Raw genomic sequence first — 20,990 nt, 5'->3', positions numbered from 1 at the left:
GGCTTCTACCGTAGGCGCTAAGCTCAGCCTAGCTAAGCGGCGCCTAGCACGGGCTCGAGGGCGACAGCGTGGAAACGGGGGCAGAACAAGATCTGACCACCAGAAAGCTGTTCCTCCCACAGCCCCTTCCCACGGGGACGGTGACTAAGGGAGCTGCCTCTGGCACGGCGTTGCTGCAGGAGAGCATCAGCGGGTGGGAAAACTCCGCATAAAAGCCCAACTTTAGGCTGACCTGTGCGATGAGTTTCCCCATGTGCTGCAGGGCTCCTAGGGTTAATTTGCCCTCCTGGGCTGCAGGAGGGAGGCAGAGGAGTCCTCAGGCGTTCCCATCTTCTGAAAGGAGTTGCCTGGGAGATGCCTGGGATTGCAAGGGCCAAACATTGACTTTGAGGCGCAGCAGAGGCTGCCAGAAACGTGGATTTCTCCCCAGACGTGACCCAGCCGCAGCTCCGAGCGCCGAGGAAGCAGAGGGCGAGATTCGGATGCTGTGGATTTGCGGCCAGGCTGTGGCAGCCCCGCGAGCGCGGGTGACACCTGTGTCCCTGGATGCGCCGAGACAACCCGTTTGGCGGGGGGGAAACACGGATCAGTCACAGCTTTGGGGCCCGCAAGGCCCAACGCGATCCCACTTGTAAAGACCGCGCTCGGAGCATCCTCTCGGGGACACCTTGGCCCTGGGGACGCGGCTGCGGTGACACCTGTGTCCACACGGAGCCTCCCGCGCCTCAGGTGCCGGCGGGGGGGGCGGGGGGCGGGATGCAGCAGGCGGGGAGCCCCCGCGGCCCCCTCATTACCGGGCCCCGCTCGCATCCTCGGCAGAGGCTGCCGCGCCCTCACACCGGGACCCCCCGCCCGGCTCGGGCAGCAACGGGGACGGTGGCGACGGCGGCGGCTCCGAACGGCGGCGGCGGCTCCGCGCGTCACCTCAGCGCTCCCCCCCCCCCGCGCCCACCTGCCTCCCTCCCGCGGGGAGCCGCGCGCGCGGAGCGCACCACGGCGCGGGGGGCGCGGGGGGGGGCGCGCGGCCGGAGCGGGCGCGTTTCCGCGGGGGCCGAGGGGGGCGGGCTCGGCGCGGCTCCCCCCGCCCCCCCCCCGCCGGCGCGGCGCGAATGGTCTCTCCCTCGCGCTCTATTTAACCGCCGCCGCCGCCGCAGCGCCGGCTCCAGTCCGGCCAGCGGCGCCGCCACCGGTGCCGCCGCCTCCGCCCGCCGCCATGGTGCCCCCCGCGCGCCGCCGCCGCCTCCTGCTGCTCCTCCTCGCCTGCCTGGGCGCCGCCAGCGCGAACCTCTCCCGTGACGGTGAGTGACAGGGCGGGATGGGGGGGGCGAGCCCCCCGCAGCGGTGCCGGTGAGCGGGGCGGCGGGGGGGCCGCGCCGTTATGTGGGTCACGCAGGTGCCGCCCGGCCCCGCCCCGGCGGCTCCGCCCGGCCGCGCCTCGGGGCGGCACCGGGACCCCCCCCCCCCTCCTTCCCTTCCCCACGGGGTGTGGGGGGGCTCAAGGTCACGGCGGCGCCGGGGGTGGCCGCGGCGTGTCGGGGTGTCCCCCGTGGGCGCCGCCGTCCCCACGCGCGCGCACCCCGCCCGGGGCGGGGCCGGGGCGGCGGAAGGTTCCAGACAGGCGGTGTCGGGGGCCGCGGCGCTGCCCGTGGCGGGGACATATCCCCCCCCTTCGCCCGGGATCATAGGGATGAGCCACCCCCGCCGGCGCCTGTTTTGGCGGCGGGTCCCCTCCCCGGGGGACATGGATGGGGACGGGGCGGTTCCCTTGCGCCGGGGTCTGATCCCATCGCGGCGGGGGGGACAGGACACCCCCCTCCCGGCTGGAGCAGAGCCGGGAGCCCTCGGGAAATGGATGATCCATCCTGGTCCCTTCCACCATGGGGCTGTGACAGCTCCGCCAGGGGCGGGAGGAGGGACAATCCAGCCTGTCCCCCCACCGCCATCGCCTGACGCGGCGACCTGTCGCGGTCTGGTGGCATCTGAGGGTGTCATCGGCCCCCTGAGCCGCGCTGCGCCGGAGCCCCGTTCCAGACAAAGGGTGTTTACCCGCACCCTGTCCCCGGTGCCGCAAAGCAAATACGGTTTTGGAAGGGGCTCCCGAATGGCAGCGCCCTGTTTTTTGCTGGATCGCAGCGCCTGGGGCTTGCGGCCGGCGATGCCCATCGGGCCGGCAGCGCCTCTGCCGTGTCGGCACCCGCTGCTCTTTATTCCACGGGATTGTGGCCGTGATTTAGACGGAGGCTGATGGAGGGGTCCCCGAGGGCTGTTGTGAGGGGGTGGGATGCGAAAGGCTGCGAAACACAAACGTGGGAGCCTCCTGCCTGTGCTTGGGCTCCGTGTGCTCGCAGGAGAGCCGTCCTCCCGCGGCTCGTCCCTTCGCCGAAGGTCCCTGTCACGGGCTGCTTGTTGCCTCGCGGCGTCTCTGTGTGCAGAGCGTGGGTTTTGCTGCTGCCGCCGGCGGCTCCAGGCGCTCGGAGCCCCCAAGGACGGTTGCTTGGGTGTGAGCAAGGCTGCTCGATCCCACGGGAAGGCAACGGGCTGCCGGCCTGTGCACGGCCACGTTCCCGAACGGGCTCCGTGCAGGGCAGGAGGGGGTGGTTTCATGACCCACCAAGCGTTTGTGTGAGGAGGGGCAGCATGAGCTGAAGTTGTGTGTAGTCCCAGGGCAGGAGACAACCTGGACGATGACACTGCAAGATTCCCCCCCGGGCCAGCCTTCCCTTTGGCCACAGCAAGACACACGCAGCCAAATGTCCCTCCTAAAAGCCTTTGCAAGCGGAGGAGCCCGGAGAAGGCTTGGAAAGACATTGCGGAGTGTTTTGTGCCATCAGGTGGGTGGAAGGCGCTGCCCTTGCACCCTGCCAGCTTCTCGTGTGGGTGCCTGGGTATTTAAACCCTTTGCAATACCCATCAGAGGGACAAGGATGAAGAGGAGCAGTTGCAACCAGGAGCAGTGGTTTTTTTTCCAAGAAAAGGGAGCGTTTCGGTGCTTGGTGGGACCTGCTCGAGCTGCCTGGGGCAGTGCAAGTGTGGGCACTCGGGCCCTGTGCTGCTCTTTGTGCCCTTGGCTGGGGCTGTGCTGCTGTCGGCAGATTTCTGAGTGCTTGGGCCGGGCTGCGTGGTTGTCTTTGCTGCGAGGATTATTCCCTCCACGCAGTTATTCTGCTCTCCAGAGCTATGTAAGCCTTTTGTTTGAACAGTGCCCTGCTCTCATGCCATGGGAAGCTGCTCTCTGCCAAACCCGGAGTTCTTGGGGCTGTTTTGCCCTGTGTTTGGTAGCAACCTCATCTGTGCAGCTCTGTCCCCATGTGCAGTGCAGGGAGCACCCCATGTGCAGTGAGAAGGGAGGCTGAGCAGTTTCAGGGCTCTCCTGCATCCAGGTTCCTCCTGCTGTAACAGAGCTTCCCTGCTGGTCTTCTCCTGGGAGAAATTCCTGCTTGGATTCCTGGTGTTGGGCCTGCCTGACTGGATGTTGGTGCTGCAGCTGGGCTGGTCACCCTGGGCTTTGCAGTTGGGCTCGTGGTTCCTCTCCTGCTGAAGATGCTCAGGCTGCTCAAGTCCCCCCTGGGAGCTGTCTCTAGGTCCCTGGAGGGAGATGTCCTCCCCTTCAGGGAGGTTTGGGGCTTCAGTCCCCTTCCATTGGAGCTGGCTTCCTCCTTCCAAAACCCTCCCTGCTCGGCGTGGCTGCTTGCTGGGCCACGCAGGAGCCTTCTCTGTCTTGGGGAAATACTTGTGCCTCCAGCTGCCTTTGGCTGCTACGTAGAGCTCTGCTTTTACCCAGCCACCGTGTGCAAGCGCCCTGTTCTCACAGATGCCATCAGGGCTCCCCATATGCTACAAATCTTTCTGTGCCAGCACGAGGCTTGAGGAAGCCACGATGTCACCGATGCAGCGACGGGCTGCAGGCGTGAGGAGAGCGAATGCAGCCTCCCTGCGTGGCCTGATTTCGGCTGACTCCATGAGCTGCCTGGGTGAAAGGAGCTGTTCCTGCAGGAGCTGCCTGGAGATGAGCGTGGCAACCAACACGGAGCCGGACTGGAGCACCCCGGTGCAAGCAGCTCATGGCGGGAGCTGGCCAGGGAAGTGCTGAAAGTGGCCACTCAGCTGTCTGGCATCACGCGTTAGGCTCGGTGAGAAACAGCGGATTTGAAACAATACTGGGGATCAAGTCATGCGGAGCTGCCCCGTCACGTAGCCAGACAGTGAGGGGAAGTGCTGGCGCAGCAGGGCAGGGACTTGGCCTCTCTGCTGAGGATTCCTTGGGTCTTGGCATGGGCTGCAGTGCAGGGGGCTAAAGGGATTTTCAGGAGTATCACTGGGAGAAGAAATCCCAGAGAACAGGTTGTTGCTGATACAGCATGTCTTGAATGCCTCCCTCCCAAGTCTGGGTGCCTTTTCCTCCCTTTCCCTGGAAGGAGATAGAAGGAAGCCCTCATTTGCCCCAAACTCCCTCTTGGAGGTTGCTCGTGTGCTAGACGCTGCCTTTTCTTCCCACTGCTTGATGTTCTCGCCTCTCCAGGGGTGTTGGATTTGCCTGGGTATCTGTAGGCGGCTACATCTGGGTAGTCACCCTGGTGCTGGCACGGCCAGGCAGTTGGCCAGATGGAGGAATCTGCATTAAAGCTAATGTTTTTGTTTGTTTTCACTAGGTTGATTTTAACTGAATTTTATCCCAGTGCAGGGTGTTGTGTGACCATCCAGCTCCTCACATGAGACACAGCACAAGAGAGGAGGTGGTGCAGGATGTGAATGTGTTCGAGCTGCCTTTTTTGGAGGCAGTGCCAGCTTGGTGGTCTTGGAGATGGTCTTTGAGCTTGGTGGGCTCTGTCCTTATGCCACAAGGTTGGTTCTCCCTGGCTCCTGCTCTAAAGCCTCTGTTGAGCGTGTTCTGCTTTGCAGATGCCTTTCAGGAATCACTCTGATCTCTGGCTCAGCAGTTGGCATCGTGTCCGTTGCCCTGAACTTGGTCTCCATCTGAACTTCTCTCCAGGCTCCTCTTGCAACTGCTGAAGACCCAGTCAATGGTTTTGACACATGGGCCAAGCACTGGTGGATTGAGCTGCATCCTCGTCCCCTGGTTCTTCAGTGACTCCATAGGATCCCAGTGATGGTGCCAGCACCAAACACTCACGGTTCAGATGTATCCAACCTGGCTCAGCCCAGCTTGGACCATTTGGTCCCATTCGATCTCCTCTGCCCTTGGCTGGGCATCTATAGCAGTGAAGCGATGCAGCCTCTGTTACTTGGTGCTGGAAGGACAAGGATGGGGCTGTGGAGCAGCAGTGGAGCGAGCCCCTTGCAGCCACCTTGAAGGCATCCTGGTCATCCCTATCTCCCATCAACAGAGCTTGGAGGAAATAGCTGCTTTTTTCCCCCCCAGGTAACACTCAGGTGCTCTGCTTCATCTCCAGGTGCTGCTCTCCAGCTTACAACATCCCTTTCAAGCTCAGCCTTCCTACCTGGTGGCAAACCTCATGTGGAGCACCGGTGTTTCCAGATCCCTGCTTTTGCTGCTGTTTTCAAGCCATAGTTTGCAGCAGGGGAACTGAGTTTTGCCATTTGTGATCTGAATGGGCAGCTGGGGACAGCAGCAGAGATGGGATGTGCTTGGTGCACTTGCTTCCTCTGATAGAAGGCAGAGCTTCCAGGGTTTCCCTACCTCTCCTTCCAGAGTTCCAGATACCATCTTGTACAACTTGGATGCTTAATCCCAAGACAATTGGAAGCTGCAATTTTGCATGCCAGCTTGGGCAGAGTTTTACCCACATGTGTTTGGATGCCTGCAAAGCAACAAGCGAAATACCAGGGCATCTGAAGCAACCATTTTTAAGACACCTCACTGGGCAGGCAGGAGATCCTTAAAACAGAACTGTCAAAGCAAAGAGCTTGTTTCCTTGGCAACAGTTATGGTGGAGATTGGCCTTAGGGTAGGAGCTAAAAAACATGCTCAAAAAAGTAGTTATCAGCTGTTCACCGTCAAACTGGAGGAGGGCAGCTGAAGGGTGTCACCCTGCCTGGTGCTGCTTGTTGCTTCTGTATTGGAAGAGAGAGTCTTTGCTACTGAATTCTCTACTGCTGGGAAATAAAGGCATTTCTTGCACTTAGGGAAGGAAGCCTCGGATTTGGAGTGACCCCTGCAAGCACAAGCTGGGATCGGCAGCAGTAACTGCAGAGGACTCTGGCGTGGCACAGGGCTGGGGGAGCCTTCCCAAGAGCAGCCTAAGAGGCATTTTTGGAGGTCTCTTAGCAAATGTGAGGCCCAGCACGAGACTGCTGTCTGGTGATGAGGCTGCAACTGGAAATCTGTGCCCAAATTGAAGGCCACCTTCAAGGCTGTTGCAAGGAAGGCAGGAGGCTCTGTGGGAGCAACAAGCATGGCCAGAGGTTGGGAAATGCAGATGAGATGGTTTCCGTGAGATCCTTTTCCAGGAAGGAGGAAAGCATGGGAATATTTTTCTCTGTACAAAAGGGGCAGGATCAAATTGTTATCCTCACTGTAACAGGGGATGAAAATGTCACCTCCTGCTCAACAGAAGGAAGATTATGTGTTTGAGAAAACAGGAGCACTGGGATGGGTGCCTAAGGGCTCCCCAACTTCATGAATTCTGCTTTTGGAGAGTCCGAAGGAAGCTTTAACACCTGTTGAAATGATTTGTTGACAGCTTTCAAGTGCTCCATGGTGGCCTGGAGTTGGGCACATCCACGTCAGGGAATTGCTTCCCGGGATGCGCAGTCCTGTTCGGGGCAGGTGGTGAGATCAAATGTGCCCTTGAGACGTGCAGTGAGGTTGGAGTCTGCTCATGGATGGGTCTGAACCAGCGCTCAGAGCGTGGAGGGGAAAAGGGAGCCCTTCGTACCCTGGCAGAGCAGCCTCTTGCTGGGAGCAGGGTCTAACCTGGCATCTCTCTGCACCTCCACTGCTGTTTTCCCTGTTTCTTTGGCTGGGGACACGAGTAGCCGCTCCCTGGTGACAGCTCTTTGCAAAGAAGTGTTGTGAGGCTCCAGGGAAGGTATCAGGGCATGTTCAGCCTGGGACCAGAGGGACTTGTCTCTTACAAAACAAGCTGTCTTTGGGGCAGCTCCGCTTGTTCCTCTTGCTCTTTGCAGGCGTCGTGGGGTAATGCCAAACGCTCTCAGCTGCAGAACTGCAGCAGCCTCCCAGCTCGAGGCGGTCGCTGCTCCCTGCACCGGGATTCCCGGCAATGTTGCTGCCTTTCGCCGAGCTAATTGGCCGCGGGATCAGTGGGAATGTGTAAACACGGCCGAGCGGCGCAGCCAGCGGCGGCCTCTGTTTGCGCGGCCGCCGAGGCTGCCGGCGGGAGCTGCTGCCGCTCGTGGCATCGGGGGGGTTCCCTGCTTTCCTTGCACCCCCCAAGCAGCCCGTTTCTGGCCCGGGATGGCCCAGCTCCCTGCAGGAGCCCCTGCCTGGCCCTGGAGCTGCCGGGAGAGCAGCTGCTTTGGTGGGGCAGGGAGCTGCTGGCTGCTGCAGGAGAGGCTCTTCCTGGCTCTGCAGATGTGCACTGAGGAAGCTGTGTGGTTAGCAGGTACTCCCAAGGTGTGCTAATTGCTAATTACCAGGTGTTTCTGGTGATTAACCCAGCTCAGGTGTCATATGCAGCTGGCAACTTTTACCTTCCCTCTCACTGCATTTTTCCAAGGAGGTGACCATATTCCAGCATCCTGCAAGGATACAGCTCCATGAGCAGCCCTCCTGGCTGAGGGTCAGCGTCCCCTGGGCAGGACCTTGCTGCCCTCAGAGCTGCACAGCCTTTAAGACCAACATAGAGAATTGATGGGGTCCTGCAGGCTGTGACCAGAGGCTCATGTGGTGGCAAAGACTCTGAAAGGGTTTAGAGCAGATCACAAGAACTGTTTCCCCATTCCCTTTCCCAGAAAAGGTTTGTGTATATATCTTCTAGAGGGAAAAATGCAGAACTTGGTGCTTAGAGGAGGAAGTTGGGATTTGGTTTGAACTCAGATGTACCTGGTCGCTGTCTTGCTGGAAACTGTTGATGCAGGGAATTCACTGCCTCTCCTGTGCAGAAGAACTAGAGGAGCCTGTTCTAGACTTTTTGCTCTGCTCTAGGAGTTTGTGTCAATATGGTTTCCCTTCCTCACCTCGAGGTTAAACTCACTGCTTTCTAGAGTGGCTTGTTTGGAGTTTTCGAAAGAAAATGGGGAAACTTCCCCCAGCACCTGGATGCTGCCAAGAATTTCCTGCCCAGCCTGAGAGAAGAGGAGGAACCCCCTGCCCATGGGGACAGCAGCTCAGCCCTGGCACGGGGGGCTGTGCTCAGCAGAGCTCCCTGCTCCTCCTGGGCCTGTCCCAAATCAACCGGGCTTCTGGCATCGCTCCCACCACCACCTCTTGATCTGGACCTGCCGTAAGCTGCAGCCTGGTTTGCCATCTGCTTCCTTCACCTCCTGCTGCTCATGTCCTTTCCAGCCTCGCTCCTGCTCGCCTGGCTCGTGTTCATCCCACCTTGCCAGCCACCTCTCGGGGAGGTTGCTCGGGAAAGGCTTCCAGCCCCGGGAGGCACCTCCGTGCCGAAGGGCCGGAGGAAGAGGCAGCGCTCGGAGCGTTGCAGGAGGAGCTTTGCATCTACCCCGGGGCTGTGGATCTCCCTGTCCGGGCTGAAATGGGATGTGTAGCTGCTGGAGCACTTCCACAGGCCAGGAGAGCGCAAAGGTGATGGTACGAGACGCACAGAGCGCGGGCAGACCTGCTGCAGAGCGCGGGAGAGCCTCTGCGCAGCAATCCAGGCACGACTGCATCCCCTTTAGGGATCATCCTGCCCCTTTTTTCCATGCTTAAAGCTGGATACATGAGCAAGCCTGAGGAGAAGGCTTCATCCCGTGTCTGTGAGCATGGAGCATGCTGGCTAGAGCAGCAAGGAAGAGGCAAACAAGGCGGCTGTTGAGCAGATGCATTAAAACAAGAGCAGGTTTCCCCCGGTGACAAAATCTGGAGCCTGGAAGTTGGGCTCTGGGTGTCCCAGACTGTGGATTCACACAGTGCTCAAATCAGCTCTTGGCCAGGCTTGCACAGCAGATGGCTGGGCCTGCTTGGTCATATTCAAAGCCCACCAAATTCAAAATTCCAGGCTGAGCTGCTCCAGTGTTTTACACCATGTACCCAACTGCAAGGCGAGGATGCCTGCGGCTTGAAATGGAGCTTTACAGTTCATGGCTGCTGACTGAATTATTAAAATACAGTCCTCGGAGAGAAGATAACTTGCCTTAGAAAACGTCTGTGTCAACAAAGATAAATTGGATCTTTATGATGATGAAACTAGACTAAATAGAGAAGAATGAGTAAAATGACAAGTGGTTATAAAGAGACGGAGAGGATCTCTGCTGAGTGATGGGAGGTTACTGGGTGTCAGGGGTTGCCTCCTGCTTGTGTGACTGCCCCGGTGTCACTGAATGTTGTGTAAAACCAGGCTTTGTCCAGCTTTTGAGACCCATAGGTGAGAAAACTGTGTGATAAATAACTCAGGATGGAGCTGCTAAGGTTTTGAGGGGGGATGAGCGTATGTGATGTTTTCCCTTGGGGCTGGGATTCCTGCCTGGACAGAAGGGATTTCACAGCCCGGAGCCGGGGCTCTGGCTGACGCAGGGGCTGGAGTGCTGGGACTTGGTGGCCTTGGTGCCAAATAGGCTGTTAGAGGGATGTGACAGCATCTCGGAGCTGCTTGGTGGAGGCTTTGTCACCTGTGTTCCATGAGGGTCCCCTCGGGGGACATGGGCTGTGGCTGCCACCCTGCTGCTTGCTCGCCCTCTGTGTGACCGTTTATTTTTACCTCAAATAAAAGGCTGGATGTGGCCAGCCCTGCTGGCCCTGGGCAACCAGGGCTGGGATGGAAGCGGATCCCATCGTAGCGCCACGGCGAAGGGACCGCGGCCTTGGGGACCTCGCGCTGTGCCCGGGGGCCACCGCAGCCCTCGGCGCGGGGCCGATGGGGCCGTGGCCCCGTTCTGTCGAGGGCCGGCGGGTTTTAATTAACCGCGGGCGCAGCGGCCGCGCGGGCCCATCTGTTCATCCAAGCTGTCAGCGCGCGCCGCGGTATCTAGGTCGAGCCGGAGGGCGCTGCCACCGCGGCTGTGCCGCCCTGCTCGGTCCCTGTCACCTCGTCCCCCTTGCCCGGCACAGCTGTGAGCGCGGGGAGGAGGAGGAGGAGGAGGAGGAAGGGTCACGGGCCAGCCCAGGGCTGCGGTGGCTTCGCATTGAGCGTAGTCCCCCTGTCACCCTGCCTTTTGTGGCCGGATTTACGGTCTCTGGGCTGGTTTTGGTACCTGGGTGAGGGTCCAAACGTGCGGTGTGAGGGCAGGGGTTGGCAAGGGGGTCTCTGATGGCTCTGCAGTGTGAGGATGGCACCGTCAGCCAGGCTGGGGGGACACGGGTTCCATCCCAGGCCACGTCCTGCCACAGAGCGGCCTTGTGGTGTCCAGGTCCTCGTCCTCCTCCAGGTGGGTGTCCCATGATGTCCCATTAGGGGAACAGGCCAGCGGCCCCGGGGGGTTTCTGGGGATGGAAGGACCCGTTTCAGCCCCGTCTGGTCCCCAAGGTTGCGCCCTGGCACCTTTCACCTTGTGTCAAGCAGCACGAGCACCCAGGTGGCACTGTCACCATGTGCCTGCGTGGCCCTAGCCCCCTGCCCTGGGGAAAACCACCCCTTACTCTGTTTAATCTCTCCCTGTGTTAGTACTTTAATGAGGCCAGGGCTCTGGCAGATGATAGTAATTGTGTTAATTAACAGATTGGGTCTGTGCTATTCCCTGTGAGTTTTACACCCTGCCCTAAATTGTATCGAGTTGGAGTGCTCTGGGTTTGGACAACAAGGGCTTGGAAGGACCTAATCCCCTGCTTATGGTAGTACCTGCTGCATCTGCATCATTAACTAAATTAAAATAAGTCTATCCACAAGGAAGGAGACAGGAAGCAGAGGCTCTTCAGCCCAGCAGGAAGGAGCACAGCAGAGTCCATGGACCAGCCATTAACTCCAGGCATGTGGAAAGGAGCAAAATTCAATAGCGAGCATGAAATATTACCATTAGTGATGGGAGTTTACTGGGGCTGCTGAGGGACTGTTCAACCTTGGGAATATTCTAATCCAAAGTGAAGATTTTCACTGTTAAAACCACATTTGGATGTGAGGAAGGAAGAATCTCACGCGTGTTCCCAGGCTGGGTTCACCTTAACGTGAGCAAAATGGTCCAGGCCTGGAAATGCAGGCGACCTCGAGCCCCTGCCCTCCTCTGATCCCACTCCAAGGGGGAAATGGGGAAATCCAGCCTGAAACAGGCTGCTCCCTGTTCCATCCTTCCCCCAGCTTGATACTAGCACAGACAGTGAGTGTCACCCAGGGAAATAAGCCAAGGAAATGTGGATTTCCCTGTGGGATCTCTAGGTGCTCCGTCCAGGTGACTTGGCCAGCTCTTTGCCTCGCTTGTGGCCGTTTCCAACTGCAGCAGATTATGGAGCTGGCCCGATAGGAAGTAAAAAAGGGTTTATGAAATTCCAGCATGTAAGTACACAGAGGAGTGTCCTCCTTTCCTTGCTCTTTCTGTGGAGTTGATGCAGGCAGTGCTGGCTCGGTGCTTACCCCGGCCGAGTGAGGAGGATGCGCAACCTCCAGGCTGGGAGAGTGTCCCTCCTCTTCCCCATTGCAGCCTGGATCTCGTCACCCTTCCCGAAATAGCTGTCCTTGGGACAGGCGTGGGGTTATCTGATCCTCTCAGTGCTCTTCTCTGCCCTTGGGCTGCTGCTTCCCAGCATAGAGCCCGGGGGGAATAGGGCCATGTTAGCAGAGGAAATGCAGTGCGGGAAGGGGATGAGGAGAGTGGGAAGAGATGTGTCCATCCGTGAAAGAGCAGGAGCAAGAAGAAAATCCTGGATGCAGTGAGAAACGGAGGGGCAATGCTGGAGAGTGGGTCAGGGCTCTGCATACCTTGGAGCCCATAGGTCATGGTCATCCCTGGACCGTTGAGCACAGCACGCGGAGCACCTTGTTGTGCTCCTGGACTGTGGGCCAAGCACCGGGGATCGTAGCCCTCCCGTCACACCCCACGCTGCAGGTCACTGCTCCCAGACCTGGGGCTGTGGACGCGATGCCCTAAGCTGCACATCGCCCCCGGGATCGAGGTAATCTATGGAGAACAGTCCGGCTGTACTGGGATAGTCCACGTCCTGATGGAGCAATCCCAATGCGTATGAGTGTTGTTACCTTCCCTGAAAGGACCCTGTGCAGCTTAAACTGAAGAGCAGCAAAGGGAAAGAGGGTGTTCACAAGCACCACGTCATGGCTACAGTCCGTTGGTGACCCCACCATGGAGATTGCTGTCCCCTTCCCTCCTTCCAGCTGCTTTTGTTGTCTGGGGATCTCTTACTCTCCGGCGCATGGGATGTTTCTGGTTGCAGCCCTGTGACCCTGGAGCCACCGTGGCCGGCAGGGACACAGCGACCTGCTGCGTGAAGCAAAGGTGGAGGTGGCTGCAAGGGTGTCCTGCCTCAGGACCTAGCACGGAGGGGAGGAACGTCCAGTTCCTGCAGCCCGTCCAGTGTGTGCACACACAAACCCAGGCTCAGGCCCATACGTGCCCTCACGGTGCCCCTCGTGTTCGCCCTGTGCCCCTGTTTTCCAGGCTGTTCATCCCAGCACAGGATTCCTCCTTGGCCAGGGGACTTTGGGGGTGCCACCGTCCCCCTCTTGGCCCTTCCCTTTGTCACTCTGTGATGCCCAGGGTGCCCATTAACCTCTCCGTGTGTGCCCAGAGAGCCAACCCACGACGTCGGACGAGACGGTGGTGGCCGGCGGTACGGTGGTGCTCAAGTGCCAGGTGGAAGACCCTGACGACTCCTCCCTGCAGTGGTCCAACCCTGCCCAGCAGACCCTCTACTTCGGGGAGAAACGAGGTACGTGCAGGGGAGCTGGGGATGGAAGAGGGAGATGAACAAATTCCGAGTCCAAAGGGTTGTGGGAACAGAGGGAAGGAGCACCAGGGTACATGGTGCCTCAGAAAGGTGATCTACCTTCCTGCTGCTTGCTTATTAAGCTGCTGTTGGGTTAAAACATGACCCAGTGGAGGGTCCTGGTGGTGCTGAACCCCCACCACTCACCCTGCTGCCCCCCTTCTTCCAGCCCTGCGAGATAACAGGATCCAGCTGCAGAAGTCCACGCCAAACGAGCTCACCATCAGCATCAGCGAGGTGGCCCTCTCCGATGAGGGGGAATACACCTGCTCCATCTTCACCATGCCCGTGCGGACCGCCAAGGCCCTCGTCACCGTGCTAGGTAAGCCCCAAGAAGCGGTTGCTCCAACCTCCTCCCTATTTTTTCCCTCATGGGGTATCCTCCTCATGCACATCCCTGCCTCCTCTCCGCACCCTGACCTGTAACGCGTCCTTGCCCTGTCTGCGCGTCACCATCTCATACAGCTGAGCTAAAAGGCTGTTGCGTTTCTTGCCTCCGCTACCAGGGATCCCCCAGAAACCCCAAATCTTTGGCCACGAGCAGCCCATCGATGAAAACAAGACGGCCCAGCTGACCTGCCGCACCTCTGGCAGCAAGCCCGCGGCCCAGCTGCGATGGAGGAAGGGCAACAAGGAGCTGCCGGGTAGGTGCCCAAGCGGTCGGGGCTCTGTGCCAGAGGGCTGGGGCAGGGAGGAGCACCGGGGAGGCAAACGGGGCACCGGGGCTTGCAGCTGTGCCCAGTGCTGGACCACGTGCCACTGTCAACCACAGGACAGGGACAGAATGTCCCCCGCTCAACGTGCATGTTGGCCCTATCGCTCTGCCAGGACAGCGTGCCCTATATCCCCATCACCTCCAACGGGTCCTCCTGTCCCCCCAGATGCAAGAATCGAGGTGGTAGAAGACCCCAACGGGAAGACCTTCACTGTGAGCAGTCAGGTGGAGTTCCCTGTGAGCAAGGAGGACAACAATATTGAAGTGACCTGCACGGTGGACCACGAGTCCCTGCAGAACACAGAGAGGTCAACCACGCAGAAGCTGCAGGTCCACTGTACGTGGGATGCAGGGATTGGTGGGGGACAGGACCATGGTGGGGCAGGGACACGTGGGGTGGGGGACATGGGCGCAACACTGTCACGTGTCATCCCCAGAGCCTCTCACCCTCATCCCAGAGGCTTGCTCCCATGCAGGCAGGAGCAGGGCCGGCACACGGGGATGCTCTGGGGACGGGGTTTGGGGGTGCCAGCAGCCCCCTGCTCGGTGTGGGGCAGGCTGCCATCCAGCTGTGTCTCTTGTCTCCACGCAGACATGCCAACGGCCAAGATCGAGCCGCATCCCCAGTACCCGCGCGAAGGCGAGAAGCTCCGGCTGCAGTGCGACGGGCAGGGCAACCCCGTGTAAGGCCCTCCGCTCCCTTCAGCTCCGCGTCCCTGCGTCCTGGCCGCCCCAGCCTCCCTGTGCCAGGGAGCCAAAGCAGCCGCCTGGGTGTCCCCAGAGCCCTGGCAGAGCAGGGGGGGTGCAGACAGGACAGGGCAGTGTGGGGTGAGACCAGGACAACGTGGGTCAGATGAGGGCATTGTGGGCGCAGGGCGCTGCGGGTTCGCATCAGTGCCAGGCAGAACCAGGCACCAAGTGCAAGGCAGGTGAAGTCCCCATGTCCCCTCATAATGAATCCTGCCTGGTTCATCTCTAAAGTGGGTCCCTTCCTCCTGCTTGAAGATTCCCGTGCCTTCCCTGCGCTGCTTGGGCAGTGGCACTGCCCCGGGCACCAGCCCCGTGGTTCTGGGAGGGCAGGGAGCCTCACGCCCATCCCGCTCCACAGCCCCGAGAGGTTCGAGTGGAAGAAGGAAGGCAACGAAACCCCGCTGCAGGAGAGCTCCGAGAACATCCTCTTCTTCCCCTTCCTCAACAAGAGCGACAGCGGCACCTATCTCTGCAAGGCCACCAGCTCCATGGGCAGCGTCGTGGCCAAGTACAACCTGGACGTCAGCGGTAAGCGGGGCCGCGGGGCACCCTGCAGCACGTGGCTCTTCCCAGGAGCTGGCAGCGGGCACGGCACCTCCATCCCAGCCGTGTCCCACCACGGGGGGACACGTGGACCCGGCCTCTCGCCCGGCAACTTTGCACGCAGGGTGGGCACTCGGGGCACGTGCATGGCCGGGGTCCCTGTCCTGCTGCCGAGCAGGGTGCTCAGCACCCCGAGGAGCACTGCGTCCCCAACTCCTCCGGGTGCTCAGTACCCTTAGGAGCACTGTGTCCCCAACTCCTCCAGGTGCTCAGCACCCCGAGGAGCACTGCGTCCCCGGGTGCTCAGTACCCTTAGGAGCACTGTGTCCCCAGCCCCTCTGGACACATCGGCTCCTGCCGCGTCCATCCCTGCTGCTCTTGTCTTTGCCTGGAGCCAGCCTTCGCCCCAACCCCTTCGGGCTGCTCTGGCCTTCCCTCTTGGCCATGCATGTGACAGCATAAGGAGAGGGGACACCTGGTCCCACCAGGCTCTGGTCAGGGCCAAGAGGGGCAGAGAGCAGCTGGAAGGGGAGTTGAGGCCGGGACACTGAGCTCAGCCCCTGTCACCTCCTGCTGCACGTAGGAGGGGTTGCAATGGCAGGGATTAACGGGGCCACAGGCAGGACTGAGCTGGAGCCTCTGCGACCTGAGCAGCTCACGGATGAAGGAGCCTCTGCGTTACCATCTCCCTCCACGCTGTGCAGCTAAAGAGGGTTCCTGGTGGCCCCTCCGAAGGGCCGCAGGGCTCCTGGACGGCCGTGTCCGGAGCTTCTCGAGACGGGCGCAGTGGCTGTCCCCAAGCCACCAGGGCTGCAGCCTTGTCTGGCTGCCCTGGGCACCCAGAGCAGCTGGCCACGCTCGACGTCCCTCCTTGCGTGGGAAAGAGCAGCATCCGCTGTCACCCCATGTGTCACCACCTCCTCGCTGTCCCCTCGCCACCTACGTCTGCCTGCTCCTGGGTCTGCCCTGCTGTTGCCAGCACCACGTTCACTGTTGCCGTGTCCGTCTGTCGGCTCCATCAGCCTTAGACTTCCCAGCTTCCACTCCAACACTCCTACATGCTCTAGCTATTCCCTTTTCCCTTTTCCTTCCCCTTCACTCGCTCCTGTTTCAGGCCCATCCACCATCCTGCACCTAGAAACATGGTTGTGGGTGAAGAAGGCGCATGGCAGTGCTCGTTACTCAGGCACGTGGCCCCACTGAGCCCCCTTTCCCCTCTGCTTGCCCACAATCAACCCTTAAATGTCCCACCCTTTCTTCCCCCCTTGCACCCACGGTCTCCCCATGCTGCTCGTGGCCTCCTGGGCCGTCACCACCCCTTGTCACCCCTGGGTGCAGGAATTTCCACTCAAGGAAGCCCTGGCTTATGGCCCTGGGGACCTGGAGCTCCAGGCTGGGCTGAACTGTGGTCCTTGTACCTGTTCTGTGGTCTCCAGCCCTGAGCACAACAGCACCCAAAACACTGCTGTCCTCCACCCTGTTGTTCTCACAGCACCTGACAAGGGGAGCTCCGCATCCGGGGCTGCTTCCCATTTTCAAATCCCACCTCTTTTTCCCCCAGAGACACTCAGGCACCGTCAGTGGAGCATCTGCCCTGCCTGGCCGAGCCCTTTTGAGCCTGGTCTGCAGCGAGGGGGAGCAGGGACAGAGCGGTCCTAAGGATGTGCCTAGGAAAGTGTAGGTGGAACCTTGTGCCAGGTGCCGCTTTCCAGCCCTGGGATCGCACACAGGGGGAGCTCAGGAGCAGGGGACAACCAGGGTGCCACTCAAACAGGCAGGGGGAAGGACAGGAGTCCTTTTCTAGGTGGGTTTTCTCAGGAAGGGAGCAGCAAGCCTCATACCCAGGTAGGGCAGGGCTCAGCATGGCTGAGAAAGTGGTGGAAGGAGCCTCCGAGAGAGGTGGGTGCCCAGCAGACCAGGGCTCGTTGTCCCTGTCACCCAGGCGGGGTGTCCCCTGGGCTGCTCCGTGCCCCGGGGTCTCCGCGGTGCAGGGGCAGAGCCAGGCTGGGAGCTGGGGCCTCCTCCATGGGCTCTGTCACTCCGAGAGGTTCATTTGTGTCCCTGTGTTTTGTCGTCCTCCCCAGATCTTTCCCAGCTCCCCACCCCACACGTTCACTCCACTCCAGCCCCTCCGCCAGGCCCTTCCCAGCCCATCTCTCATGCTACCATGGCCACCGCCTCATCCTTCACTTCAGCTCCCGTCCAAGGTACCGTAAGCTCCTTTTCTCTCTCTTTATGGACCCGCTGGTCCCCAGGCCATGAGGAGAAGGTCTGCAGGCCCAGCCAGGGCCAGGGAGACCCTTCCCACATCCCGGCTGCCAAACCAGGGTCGGATCCAGTTTGGCTGCTCCTTGGCATGTCAGGACTCAGCAGCTGCCTTCCCACCAGGGCCAGCACTTCTGGATGGTGGTGGGCAGCATTCCCATGGCAGAAGAGGTCAAGGAGAGAGACCACAGGCTGCACAGTGGCCCTTCCCACCCTGCTGTTCCCATCCTATTAATGCAGAGCCCTGCCAGGAGATGTGAAGGGTGGAAAGGCCCTTCTGCATCCCTCTTGCACCACGAGAAGCGTCATCCTGCCCAGCAGGGAGCTGTTTTCTCCCAGGGCACTTGCCCATAGCCTGGGTCCCCCGCGTAGTCTTGTCACCACCAAGCTCTTGGCTGGAGCGCTGTTGTTTGGCAGGTTGTTGCAGCAGTTGTCCTCGAGTTGCAAACCATGCCCTGTGTCTGTGTGAAATGTCATCCCTCTCTCCTGTTGCCTTCTCTGTTCTTTTTTTATTTTTTTCCACGCTGTGCTGTACAAACATCTTGTCTTCTAAATACTTCTCTGGATATTTCAACCCTGGAGTGGAGTTGGAAGAACAAGAACTGACTGGAAGGAGGATTTGGGCCCTGTAGTAAATGCCAAACACCTTCAGCCAGTTCAACATGAAACTGCTTTTCCCTGCAGCCCCAGGAGGAGCAAAGATGAGCACTCCCAACGCGGGCAGAGCCTCCTAGCTTGGCTCCGAGCAGTTCATCTCCCCCTGGTCCAAGGACGCTGTCCCTGCAGAGGGGACATTGCCATGAGGTGCCAGTCCACGTTTCCCAAACGCGAAGTGTCACCCGGTCCGGGTCCTGCTGTGGACTCCGCTGTGAGATGCAGCTGGTTGGGACTGTGTTGCAGGCTGGATGACTGTCCACATTCCACCTCGGGAAGGGGCAGAGGGTGTAGCATGGTGGCAGGGCTGCTCTCCTGTCACCTCCTGAGGGCAGCACATTGCCGGGCGAGTCTGCCCATCACCTTCATCCTGGCAGGATGCAGGGGAACAGCGAGACAGCCTGGCACAGCCGTGACTTCCTCGGGCAGAGCCATGTCCTCAAGCTGGTCCCTTCTGGGGCAGAAACCTCCTCCACGGAGGACAGAGCAGGACTGGAGAGCTCTGAGGAGGAGTCACTCGGGAGAGCAGTGGGGATCGCAGGTCTGCAGGGTCTTGGGGACAGAGATGCTGCGGGTTGCAGACACAGTCGCTGCTGCTGCTCCTTGGAGACATCCCAGGGCACTGAGAGGCTGGCTTTGCTCATCACAGCTCCTCAGCTTGCCGCTCCTGATGCCTCCATGGGCACCATCCCTTTTCTGTTCCCATCTCAGCCTTTCTCCCTGCTCTCTGCCTCTGCAACTCTCTTCTCCAACGGGGTCAGGCTGATGGATGCCGTGTGTGATGCCAGAAGACATCCTGTGTTGGCACAGAGCCAAGCAGGATGGGACCCTCCCGAGATTCCCATCCGTGGCCCTGAGGGATCCTTGGGATGAGCAGCAGCCTCCGACACACAGCAGGGCCTATAAGCATCTCCCCCTCTCTCTGTTTTTTCTCTCCCGCTGCTGTTTGGGCAGATGCCAGCCCGGTGCCATCAACCTCGGGCGCGTACCATGCTGTCATCGGCGGAGTGGTTGCCGTCATCGTCTTCCTCCTGCTCAGCCTCCTCATCGTCCTGGGACACTACCTGATCAGACACAAAGGTAAAGCCCGGGCGAGCCCCCCGGGGTAGCGCGGCGCCGAGACCCCCTTGGCACAGCGGGCGGGCAGCACGGGTGCTGCTGCCACCCCGGATGGCTCCTGGATGGTCCCAGGGCGAGGGGACAGCGTGGGGCAGGTGTCAAGGGAGGCCCCTGCCCGTCCTGTGTCCAGAGAAACCCAGCGTGGCCAAACGAGCCCTCCAGGGTCCCGTCGCGGAGATGTCCTGGTGGAACCTCGGAGACAGGCAGGACTAGGCACCAGCGGGCAGAGGCACCCTTCCCGCTCTCCCTCTCCTACAACCCCCGGACTGCCCATCCCATCAGTCCCCGTCCTGCACCGTGGGCCGTGCGTGTCCCACCTCCCCTCGCCCCCCTCTCTGCCCATCCCCTGAGCCCTCCGCGCTCCTCTTTTTCCTCCCTTCCCCACCGTTTTCCACCTCCCCATCCCTGGACTTTTCATCCGCCCAGCAGGTGTATGCGTAAGACACGGGGAGACGGTCACATCCAGACATCGGCAAAACCCAGCAGAGGTGATGTGTGAGTAAGAGCCCCCCTCCCTGCCCTCCGAACCCAGAAGAGCTGCCTGCATCTGCCCCTGCCACGTGGGCACAGGGCACGTGGCTCCCGGGGGAGCCGGAGCCGGAGCCGCGTGTCCAGGGCCCCCGTGTCCTCCTGCAAGGCAGCAGAACGTGGCTCTGGAATCTTCCTTTGCCTGGAACCTGGAATCTTCTCTTTGCAAACGGTCGTTTTGCAGAGAAACCTTTCAGTTTGCTGATGGGGACCAGGGACAGGGGTGCAGCGGGGAGGGCAGGAGGTGGAAATGCAGCTGCCTGCAGAGCTGGGGGACGGTTCAGTTCTGACTGCAGAACAGCCCAGCTGAGGAGCAATCCCAGGGCAGGGCTCGTCCCAGGGAAACCAGTGACTTTTCCATTTCAGGGCAAATGCACAGGATGTTTCTCCTCTCGCCTCCCTTTTTGCAGCGGGCTGGACGTGCCTTTCCTAGCAAGCCCTTGAGCGTTGCCACTGGGGCCCCTGCAGGCAGCCGGGCTGTGCCCCGCGCGCGCGGGACGGCGCGTGACGCTGCCCAACTCTCTCCCTGCTCAGGTACCTACCTGACCCACGAGGCCAAGGGGTCGGACGATGCCCCGGACGCAGACACGGCCATCATCAACGCGGAGGGCGGCCAAGCCAGCGGCGACGACAAGAAGGAGTATTTCATCTAGGGGCGGCGCAGAGGGCGAGAGATGGAGCCAACAAACCCCAATGCAAATGGAAACCAGACCACAAACCCAACTCAACCCAACAGATTTTCTCTCACGCCCGGGACGGGCAGACGGACGGACAGAGGGATGGCGGGACAGAGAGCAGAGAGCGACCGGCCTGAGACATGATGCTTCTTCTTGAACTTGTACAAAACGTTATTACTACGAACAGCGAAAGCCCCGGCCCCGTTTGCTTGCTTGCACCTCCATCCCTGCGACCGGCGCTCGCACTAAGCACAGACCAACCAGTGAGTGAGCGACTTTCCTTCTTCCTTTGGACCTTTGCTTTGGTTTCGTGGCTGCTCTTTGCTTTGGGCCCTTGGTTGGGATGTCGGGCTGGGGTCGATGTAGCTCTTCCCTTTGTTTCTCTCCATTTTGGTTTCTTTCGCATCCAAGGATAAAATCAGCTCCGGGCTCTGGCAGAAGCTCCGGACACCCGGGTGGCCTCTCTGTCACCAGCGCTGGGACCCGTGTCCCTGTCACTGCCTGCCAGGCTTGGCCGCTCCGTGCCTCCCCAAGCCAAATTCCATGGGCTGGGGCCAGGGGGGTGCCATGGGCCCTGGCACAGCAGGTTGTGCCCGCCCGGAGCAGGATGCCCATGGGGCAGCTCGGGGCAAGCGCGGAGGGACCCCGGGACCCTGCCCTGATTTTATCCTTGGTGGTTCTTGTCAAACGATGTCCATGCGGGAGGAGAACTGTCCTCGTGTGATAGATGTGTGAAGAGGGGGGAGCTCCCGGGGTGGGAGCCGCT

General features: G+C 60.3%; 1 protein-coding gene across 2 annotated transcripts; it reads left to right on the top strand.

The window, feature by feature from the left end:
- Positions 1-1,160: 1,160 nt before the first annotated feature.
- CADM3 (cell adhesion molecule 3) lies at positions 1,161-20,674 on the top strand. 2 transcript variants are annotated; one of them, XM_088535394.1, is made up of 11 exons: positions 1,161-1,298; positions 12,776-12,916; positions 13,143-13,295; positions 13,480-13,617; positions 13,855-14,025; positions 14,281-14,371; positions 14,797-14,966; positions 17,066-17,188; positions 18,855-18,980; positions 19,449-19,514; positions 20,082-20,674. In XM_088535394.1, the coding sequence occupies exons 1-11, from the start codon at positions 1,214-1,216 to the stop codon at positions 20,198-20,200; spliced, it is 1,383 nt and encodes a 460-aa protein (XP_088391520.1). In that variant the 5' UTR covers positions 1,161-1,213; the 3' UTR covers positions 20,201-20,674. The 2 variants fall into 2 exon arrangements, with proteins under 2 accessions (XP_088391520.1, XP_088391519.1); XM_088535393.1 differs by lacking the exons at positions 17,066-17,188; positions 19,449-19,514.
- Positions 20,675-20,990: the final 316 nt, after the last annotated feature.

The sequence above is a fragment of the Tinamus guttatus genome, unplaced genomic scaffold (genome assembly GCF_059628265.1).
Source record: "Tinamus guttatus ecotype Peru unplaced genomic scaffold, ASM5962826v1 Tinamus_guttatus_pri_ptg000629l, whole genome shotgun sequence".
Classification (NCBI taxonomy): Eukaryota; Metazoa; Chordata; class Aves; order Tinamiformes; family Tinamidae; genus Tinamus; species Tinamus guttatus.
Note: the sequence above shows the minus strand (reverse complement) of the source record. Positions and strands in the feature narration are given on the sequence as shown.

Bases quoted from the DNA above. Each gene is read 5' to 3' on its own strand.
- CADM3 (XM_088535394.1), top strand. From the start codon at position 1,214: ATGGTGCCCCCCGCGCGCCGCCGCCGCCTCCTGCTGCTCCTCCTCGCC. The intron at 13,618-13,854 runs GTAGGTGCCCAA...CTGTCCCCCCAG, and splicing joins GGGCAACAAGGAGCTGCCGG to ATGCAAGAATCGAGGTGGTA. The intron at 19,515-20,081 runs GTGAGTAAGAGC...CTCCCTGCTCAG, and splicing joins AAACCCAGCAGAGGTGATGT to GTACCTACCTGACCCACGAG.